At 38.3% G+C, this 10,880-nt stretch overlaps 1 protein-coding gene across 1 annotated transcript; it reads right to left on the bottom strand.

Moving 5' to 3' along the window:
- Nucleotides 1–587: 587 nt before the first annotated feature.
- LOC104121499 (uncharacterized) lies at nucleotides 588–10,130 on the bottom strand. The gene is made up of 4 exons (XM_070180624.1): nucleotides 9,663–10,130; nucleotides 1,490–1,603; nucleotides 1,056–1,382; nucleotides 588–968 (listed from the first exon to the last, which is right to left on the bottom strand). Exons 1-4 carry the CDS (start codon nucleotides 10,128–10,130, stop codon nucleotides 588–590), a joined length of 1,290 nt encoding a protein of 429 aa, XP_070036725.1.
- Nucleotides 10,131–10,880: the final 750 nt, after the last annotated feature.

Genomic DNA, 10,880 nt, shown 5'->3' with positions numbered 1-10,880 from the left:
CTTAGCGGGAGGAGTGACTCTATTCTCTAAGTCAAGAGAAATCTTCTTTGGTGCATAAGTGTAGGAACCAAGCCCTTCTAACGCATTTACCGATTCCACGTATCCTTCCATGTCCTCACCATCAAAATTCACCAAAATAACTGCCAATGCCTTACCAAGGCATTCCTATTCAATCTTCACCTCGATGGCATCCTCTACCGCATCAACAACATCAATGATTGAGATACTCTTGTATACATGTGGCAATTTCATACCCTTACTTGCTTGGAAGGTAACTTCTTCGTCATTAACCCGGAACTTAATCTCATTTCGTTCTGAGTCCATGTTTGCTCTCCCGGTAGCAAGGATGGTCTCCCTAAGATGATAGGGATCTCTTTATCAATAGCACAATCTAGAATAACAAAGTCGGCGAGGAGGAGAAACGTCCCCACTTTCACAAGCACATCATCAACTATTCCCACCGGTCGCTTTATTCAACGGTCAGCCATTTGCAACCTCATACTTATAGGCCTAGGAATTCCCAATCCCACTTGCTTGTAGATAGCAAGAGACATTAAGTTAATGCTAGCCCCATTATCACAAAGGGCTCATGAAAAGTCACGCAATCCAATGGTGCATGGAATGGTGAAGGCTCCCAGGTCCTCTTTCTTTTGGACGACAGTTGTTGCAATGATGAAACTAACCCGGTGAATGACATTCACCACTTCATTCTTTGTGGTTTTCTTTTTAGTGATCAAGTCCTTCAAGTACTTAGCAAAACCCGACATCTCTTGAAACGCTTTCACAAATGGAATGTTCACCGATAATTGCTTTAGGATGTCATAGAACTTCTCGAATTTGCTATCATCAACCCTTCTAGCTAGTCTTTGGGGGAAAAGAGGAGGATGTCTATGAATTGGTGCTAGAGGTTTTGGTGCCTCTATTACCTTCTCCTTAACCTCTTCATGGTTCACTTCTTGAGCTTTCACCTTCTTCGGGAATCTTTCCAATTCAACAACATTTGGCACCGCAACTTATCCCTCGACTTCTTGTTCAGAATCTTCTACTTCAACCACTTGTTCATTCTCTCCTTGAAGTAGTTTCCCACTTTGAGTTGTAATGGACATGCAATGAGAAGTTGGGCCACTCCCACTACCTTTTGGATTTGCAATAGCATCACTTGGGAGCATCCCTTTTTGCTTTGGGTTCTGTTCTCTTGATAAATCCCTCATTTGCATCTCCAACTTTTGAATAGATGCGGTGTGAGAACCCACAAGCTTGGTCATATTTTTCATTGAAGTGTTGGATCTCTCATGATTTTGCAATACTCTTTCAAGAATGCTTTCCAACTTGGAATCACTTGAAGAACTCTCCTTCCAATATGGAGAGTTGGAATATTGCCCCTTTGGTGGAACATAGAGGTTTGAACTCCGATTTGAGAAGTTGTTGTTGTTATTACTCCAATTTCCTTGATTTGGACTACCTTGGTCGTTTCTCCATTATAGGTTACCTTTCCCTTGCGGGTTAGATCTCTATTGGTGTGGTTGTCTGGAACCTTGGTAGGGTGGTCTTTGATATCCTCATTGTGAATTGTTGATATAATTTGCTTCTTCATAGTCCTCATCTGACATTGGTTGCACATCTTCCATAATATTCACTTTCTTTGTTTGGCTTTCAGTGAGCATGTCACGACCCAAACCGATGGGCCGCGACGGGCACCCGGTACCTTACTCAACCGAGTACCAACGTAATGTATCTTTCATATCATACTATCATAGGTAAATGAGCCAAAGAGGCTGTCGTGAGATAAGTAGAATAAAACATGAGGAACTACTCAACATTGGACGACCCAACATATAATACAAACTTATACATATGACATACGGGCCTATAAGACCAAAATGATCACTCGTACACTGAACATAGGCCGACAAGGCCATACAATCTTTCACGTATATGACATATGTCTACAAGCTTCTAAGAGTAGATAAACACCATAAAGGTCGGGACAGGTCCCCGCCATACTAATCAATACATGACCAAATCATACTGACCAAATAAATAACTCCGAAGCAAATGGAGCGCACCAACACCTTCCGCTGAGCCGATAACCTACTTGGAGGACTCTCAACTAGTCTATCGGGACCTGCGGGCATGAAATATAGTGTCCCCGGGCAAAAGGAATGTCAGTACAAATAATGTACCGAGTATGTAAGGAATGAAAATCAGTAAATAATAAACATGAGAGGAACATGGAGTAATAGACTCGACATGTATGTTTGAATAGCTCTGTGAATTATTTAATATTTATAATTTCATGCGTATGCGTATAAATGTCATACCATGCATAGGTATATGCGTTCATAACATCATCAAGCCTGTGAGGGCATCCCATCATCTCATCTCGGCCACTGTGGGCAAATTATCAACGTATACCAGCTGATAAGGTGGTGGTGCATATATAACGTCGTAACCATTTCCCGTATCCTATATACATATAATATACGCGTATATAACACCATCTGGTCATGGCTTAATGTACATGTATAAATGCATCAAATGCATAAGAAGTGCGTTAATAAGATTTCTCGGAATGTCATAAGATCACTATGCTTTTCGAATAACTTTATCAACTACATATTTTTTTGAGACCCATGAACAGAAGATATAATAATAAGACACATGGATAATCAAGAATATAGACACCCCTAGTATTTCTATGAATAGAGTTATTAATCCCCCATTAATTCAATAATTAACCAATTACCCACATAATTAAGAATTATCTCAAATTACTTAAAATACTACTCACTTTTAACACACTTTATGTATCCTACTATCATGGTCATGTGGTACCTTATATGACACTAGTCCATAAATACTGGGTATAGCTTAGACCGTATTTTATCTCAAAATGTCAAACTTCGACGAAACTCATTTTCTTCTATTCGCTTACCCTCTCACCTTCACGAATTTACTTATCACTTGTTTGAAATAGCGTAATACTTAAATCTCAAAATAATCCCATTCCCAAACTTATGTCGATTAACTTACGACGAAGCTTTAATGTACGAAACGCAAAATGTAACATCGCATTTCCGAGCTTTCATCAATTTACTTATGGCGTACTTTCACGTACGAAAATATAGGGTGTAACATCATTCCCCTCTTTGGAACATTCGTCCTCGAATGTTGACTGATGATCTTATCATTTTCATAACCTATGTCTTCCGAATACTTTAGCCATCTAGGCAAATGTTTTGTGAATAAATCCAAAGGCCAGGGCATTCCCCCTGTTAGGCCTCTTTCTCACACCACGGCCTGTGGTCGGAATTCTTCCATTCCCGTAACTTTTGCTACCTTCTGTCATGCAGCATGTACGACTTTTTTCTTGTATGTGCGCCTATGCGACTCTTTCCTCTAGCTTTTAGCCAATCTCTAGGCCTCACTTTGTGAACATATACAGAATTATGACAAGTTGTCCCTCTGGGCGTCATTCGCTTTACTACATCAAATTAGGCCATACTATACCATCACTCTTACTTCGATTTATCTTTACTGAGGTCTGCTACCAAACTCCAGGTTACTCTCGTTGCTCATCCTAAATGTATAAATCTAAGTCCTTTAATGCTTCTTTATTACTGTTCATCTTAAGACTAATGGCCTAATCTCATCTCATACTTTGTAACTTTTATCCATCCATTGTTGATTCACCTTAATGTTGATCTATAATCTACCACTGATAACTTGACCTCTTATGTAACACTGCCGCTAGGGCTCACGTCTTATCGAGGAACATTTGAAGTGATTTTCCTAATCCACCTGGGGGCGATACCATACTTCCATAACTGTATTTCATAGCATCCCAATGTGATTCACCTTACGTGGGTATTTTAATCTTGTGTTGTCCGTGAAATCCCTTTTTTTTCTTCAAATCATTACTCAATCGAAGGCCCAAACGTCATCCTTATCTATCACAATTGCACCCTTATTCTACTACCAGGGAAGCATTCCATCTCTTCTTAATGCTATTAGTCTTGGACTCTTTTGAGTTCATTCAGGCTATACTGAGCTTTCTATAACTTAGAGAAACCATTAGATCTCTTGTTTTCATGGGCTTAATACCGAGGATTTATCCATTGTCGTCACCTTCTCACTCGCCCTTTTTTTATCCTTACTCCTGTCTTCCAAAAACCTTGTCACTTTACCATAGTTTAGCTTGCGACTTACACATATCTATTTATACTACTCGCAACCTTCCTTAAACTTGCTTGCATCATAGATTTCCTTATGTCATTCTGGAACATCAAGCGAGACATCACATCGCCTCTAACTCTTCTTTACTCTCTTAATTAGACTTCTCGATACCTAGAACCCATAGGCTGGAAAATATGCCACTGACGGCGCCGCTATCATTCCTGGATACAGAATCCTAGCGTTTCTAGCCCTCTATCTGAAGTATAGATTGTTCACAACCTTCTGCACCTGAGTATCTCGTACGTTGTTCACATTTACCTTACTTACCTTAAAATCTCGCATCACATCTTCTATCTCTTTCATGACCTTCCTTCCACATAGGTATAATTCACATCCACATACTGACTTCTTATGAGGCCGGTACTCTTCATAGAATATGGTTGTTGTACTCTTGTACTTCTGACACTAATAGTGATTCGTCAATGTTTTCAATCACGATTTCTATAATTTTTTGGGTCTAATAATCAGACTCCTAATTTATTTGGTTGATGTAACTCTTTAGTTTTCTCTTTCTTATGACCAGCCTTTATGTAGGCTTAAGCTATCTTCCGATCTGCGGCTCCTGGTATTAGTTATTACTTTAGCCCTTCATGGACGCTATGGAATATTCATGATACAATCTTCTAATAATTCAATCCTTTGTCTATGACCTGGACTTAATTTTTTTCTTTTAACTTATACCGGAGTCTTCTACGGCTGTATGATTGTCACCATATATGCTGCGTGGATAATACTCTGAAATCTTAAGTGTGTTCATAACGTAACTAACTCTGGATCATTGATCGAATAATTCCTTTCGTTCCTTCTCAGCTTTCTTTAAACATAAGTTATTACTTTTCCTGGTCTTTCTTCCCCCTTGTTGCGTGCATACTTAGCTTATCTTAGTTTTCACGAATGCCGGAATTTTCATGCAACTCATATGATCTCGAATATTACTTTTGAATTTTTTTCTTTTTCCCGTTCATTAGCCACGATAGGTGCCACTTTCTTATGGAGTGCATACATTGTTGTTGTGAGACTGTTATTACAAGAAAATTTCCTCTTTAGGTCACTATGCTTAGGTTGAAGCCTTCTTCCTTATTTCCTCAGCTAGTCTTTCATTGTAGTATTTAGGGAAGACCTTCTGACTCTTGTAAAGATGTGAGCTTATTACATCGTATACTCGACGGAATTTTTTTGATGTCCTTCCTCGCCTATAATTATCCGTAGTTACTTACCTCTACTCCCTTGTGCTTGTAGGGTTGCTCCTGAATTGATATTTTGACTGTCTTCCTAGTGGCACTCTTTTTTATTTTAGTAACACTCATACGGTACCTTTAACTACCCTAACTCCTATCTAAAATTTTTTTATTTTCAACAATTGCGATTTCATAGCTGCGAGACTGAATTCCCTATGCTGGGGTTCAATACATTTATCTTGCACGATCTATTAATTTATTTGTGTCCTTTTGTCTAGCCATAACTAGACTCTTCCTGAATCAACTGCTAACTATTCATTGGCCCATTCTCATATCAACATTCCGCGTAATATTTCTTGGGCTATTTCCTTTGTCTTAACTTACGTCTCGCACTGGCTCCTTATCTATTAATAACATCTCGGGAAGGAACCCTTACTTCCTCTCCTTGACGTCGTGTTTGCATAATGTTCTAGAATTGTTGCATATCTGTAGGATTTGAATGAGCGCAACCTTATCCCTTTCTCATTTTTATCGCATTCTCACTTTACCATTCCATAGTTACTAAAACCATTTAATTCTGACTTAGTGCCACATCACTCCATATTCCCCCCTTTAGGGGAGTACTAAGATTTAGTGCCACAACGATCTACCTATAGATGTTTTACATCTTTATCTTTGGCGTCTTTTCACATTATCGATGACCCTCACTCGCCTTGCGGTAATCTACTGTACCAAGGATAACAAAATTCCTTACTCACGAGGGTGACACTTAGTGTAACTGGCATACATAGTCCCTTAAGCTTAACTTTGCTCACATTGCTTGCTTTAGGGAAGCATCTTCCTGAATGACCTTTAAAGGTTATTCTTCTGTCGTCCATTCTATTATTGCCAGAATGCAATCTGAAATTCTCATGATGTCGACTATTATCAAATCACTCAGTCCCTAATTCATGTTTAGTTTATCTTGTTCACCAGCCCATACTGATTTCTATTACTCTGGGGTCTAACTTTTCCTTCTGGTAATCACGCTAGAGTCACGAACTTATTTCTCAAAATGAGGATATGACTTTATGGCCTATATTCTTTTGTTGTCTCAAGGCCTGTCACCTCTCATCTTTTCCTTCACTTGACTATAGACTCTGTAATACTGCCATTTTTTTATCTACCGTTGTCATCTATGTATCACATCTTACTCATAATGCTTCATTAACTCTCTTCTTATTTCCCTGCTAATATTTCTATCTATCACTTTATTCTGAAAACTTCAACAAGACATCATTTGCTTTTAGCTCCCCTTGCTCCATCTACTGGCTCTTCGGGTTGCCTAACATTCTTTCTCTACTAATGAACTAAGATAATATTTATCCCTTCCAGGATTCCAGTGCCATTCTTTGTAGTACTCATATCTAGCTGTACTATTTTAGAGTGCACCATCTGGGTGTCTCACAAGAAGATCCATTACCACGTTTGCACTACCTATCCTTCGAAAATGTCAACTAACACTAACAATCCATCCACCATTTTGGGTTACTCTAACCCCAGCCAGATCCTGATATCCCGTCCTTCTCTTAAACCATATCTGTTAGCTCTCATAGGGCATAACTGAGATAGGTGTGGCCGATTATACATACCTCTATTACTGTTGAGGGTAACTCAAAAGGCTTATATTTCTCTGCCTGAATTGTAAATACTGATAATCTTCATTAACCGGGTAGCTCATACCCTCCTTCACCTTGCTTCTTTTACTTGTTGAAACTTGTATCTACCTTCTAAATCTCTCATTTCTTTTCACCATATGGGTGGATAGATATTCTTGCCTTAAGGCTCCTTATCAAGAAGCTTTACATATCTTAGTACATATATGATCTGCTGAAGACCTTATATTTACTCATCATAAGCATCATGCAAAAATCGGGTTCTTCTGACCCAACTTTTCCACGGCCATAGTCAATCTCTTACCAGCTGTCTTTTGGATGTAGGCGTCATTGTATTACGAGTAAAATAGAGTTTAAGAGTTTGAATTCTTATAACTGAGCTCTACCACACGATCTAGAGTACGAAGAACAAGTGACAGTCCTAAATGCCTTGTAGCCTCCTGCTTATAAGTGTGGTGCATAACACACCCATAAACAAGACTCTACTAGACACGGCTTGTAGACTCCCTCGTACAGAACAACTCTGATACCACTTTTTTCACAACCCAAACTGATGGGCCGCGACGGGCACCCAGTATCTTACTCAATCGAGTACCAATATAACGTATATTTCGTATCATACTATCATAGGTAAATGAGTCGGAGAGGTTGTCGTGAGATAAGTAGAATAAAACATGAGGAACTACTCAACATTAGACAACCCAATATGTAATACAAACTTATACATATGACATACGGGCATATAAGACCAAAGTGACCACTCGTACACTGAACATAGGCCGACAAGGCCATACAATCTTTCACGTACATGACATATGTCTACTAGCCTCTAAGAGTAGATAAACACCATAAAGGTCGGGACAGCGCCCCGCCATACTAATCAATACATGACCAAATAAATAACTCCGGAGCAAATGGAGTGCACCACCTTCCGCTGAGCTAATAGCCTACTTGGAGGACTCTTAACTTGTCTATCAGGACCTGCGGGCATGAAACGCAGTGTCCCCAGGCAAATGGGATGTCAGTACAAATAATGCACCGAGTATGTAAGGAATGAAAATCAGTAAATAATAGACATGAGAGGAACATGGAGTAACAGACTCTGCATGTATGTCTGAATAGCTCTATGAATCATTTAATATTTATAATGTCATGCGTATGCGTATAAATGTTATACCATGCATAGGTATATGCGTTCATAACATCATCAAGCCTGTGAGGGCATCCCATCATATCATCTCAGCCCCTGTGGGCAAATCATCAACGTATACCAACTAATCAGGTGGTGATGCGTATATAACGTTGTAACCTTTTCCCGTATCCCATATACATATAATATACGCGTATATAATGTCATCTGGTCATGGGTTAATGTACATGTATAAATGCATGAAATGCATAAGAAGTGTGTTAATAAGATTTCTCAGAATGCATAAGATCAATATGCCTTTCGGATAACTTTATCAACTACATATTTTTCTAAGGCCCATGAACAGAAGATATAATAATAAGACACATGGGGACTCAAGAATATAGACACCCCTAGTATTTCTATGAATAGAGTCATTTATGAAAGTTGCGTATTTTGCTCGTTTCGTTTGTATCATTTGGATCATGCCAAAAAGAAAGAAGGAATAGCCTTAACATACCTGAACCGATTCTCTTGACAATCCCTCTAACACACGTCTTTTGCAAAGAACGCGTAATGGTGGATCGAATTAGGAAAACATCCATATGATATTATTGAGAAAGATTGTACCGTACTCCCTTAGAATCGCGATTTCACGCTGCTGCAGTTTCATACGAATTGTTGAGCTTCATTCGTTACTTTTGTTGAAGATTTCATATAAACTCCTTGTTTTGAGATTTCATCCGTTAGCTTAGCAAGCATAAGCATCTCATTCTTAATGATGGGAAAGTTTCTTAAAATTGGGGGTTGTGGGCCCCACTCTTGTGGATGACTTGGCCAATCATTTTTCTAAATATGCCACATGGTATGCAAACCAAAGAGTCACTTATCACCCCATTTGACTTTTTCCCACATTGGGTCCTTTTAGGCTTTATCCAAGATCTTAATTAATTACCCCCCCCCCCCCAATTCCTTAATCAACTTATTAATCCCCCACTAATCCAATAATTAACTAATTACCCACATAATTAAGAATTATCTCAAATTACTTAAAATACTACTCACTTTTAACACACTTTGTGTATCCAACTATCATGGTCATATGGTACCTTATATGACCCTAGTCCATAAATATCGGGTATTATAGCTTAGACCGTATTTTATCTCAAAATGTCAAACTTCGACGAAACTCATTTTCTTCGATTCGCTTACCTTCTCACCTTCACGAATTTACTTATCACTTGTTTGAAATAGCGTAATACTTATAATCTCAAAATAATCTCATTCCCGAACTTACGTCGATTAACTTACGACGAAACTTTAACATACGAAAACGCGAAATGTAACATCACATTTCTGAGCTTTCATCAATTTACTTATGGCGTAGTTTCACGTACGAAAACATGGGGTGTAACAGAGCATTATTGTCAACACATTGACATTGGTAGCAATCCCGACAATTACTTGATCTCTTTCTTGGTTCTCCTTAATCATGTTGGTCAAGGAAGGAGTACTATATGCAATTCCACCCTTGGTGTCTTCTGCATGCCAAACTTGGTTATGTTCGGCCATTTTGTCGAGGATTTGTGTGATCCTTGCAAATGTTCTATCCATAAATGATCCATCTGCCGCATTTTTGGCTATCGATTGATTCATAGGATCCAAGCACATATAAAACATCTCCAACAAAATATTATCCAGAAAACCATGATTCAGTGACCTCACCAAATATAGCTTGAATCTATCCCATGCCTCATGTAGATGCTCTCCCGGTAATTGCTTGAAGAAGAAAATTACTGATCTATATAGTAGGATTAGACTGTGTTCCACTATGAAGGTAGCAGCGTCAACTCTAGGAGGGACAATGGCATTTGTATCCTCAATACACTTATCTATATCCGCAAACACATTCTCTTCGTCCGGTTCGCCCATGTTTACCTAATGACACCAAGCAAAGTGTGATGGAATAGAAGAAGACGTAAAGTAAAATACACACTAATTAGTAATTTCAAAACGGTATTCCCCGACAACGATGTCAAAATTTGATACGCTCAAATTACACCTATATAAATGGTGTAAGGCGGTCGATGTCAAATATAGGGGTCGAATCCCACAGGGAATAGGTGTGAAAAGGCTACTTGAATAGTGTGAAACTTGACTTAAGCCGTAGTTCGACTCCGTTAGTTTAAAAAGAGTTTTGTAATTTTGAATTGTCAAGAAAAGCTATTTTGTTAAGAGAATTTGATTAATTTGATCAAGAAACCAAGGTTTGTCCCCATCAATGGAATGTAATATTATCGGTGTTAATATGATATATTTATAATGGAAGGCCCTTTGATATGCAAATGATTCCTAAATGACTACCCAATATTTTTCAATAATTAGTTAGTATTTCCTCTTTATGATTTTTCCAAATATAAAAAAGTTACAATTAAAAATAACCAATTTATGCCAAGTAGAACCCACTTATCCCTAAGCGATTCTATTAAACAAGGTTTAAAGCCTAGAGTTCTTGCTATTCAATTCTACCACACCCTAACCCACTTTTCCAAGTAAAGATAGAGTGAAATATCACTAGTCAATGTTTGCAACCATCATCCATAAATGAAGAATGAGAAATGAATAGAAATCAACCAACCATTATATATATATATATAAATGAATAGAAATCAACCAACCATT

Source organism: Nicotiana tomentosiformis, chromosome 7, assembly GCF_000390325.3.
Source record: "Nicotiana tomentosiformis chromosome 7, ASM39032v3, whole genome shotgun sequence".
NCBI classification, from domain to species: domain Eukaryota; kingdom Viridiplantae; phylum Streptophyta; class Magnoliopsida; order Solanales; family Solanaceae; genus Nicotiana; species Nicotiana tomentosiformis.
This window is presented reverse-complemented; position numbering and strand designations above follow the sequence as displayed.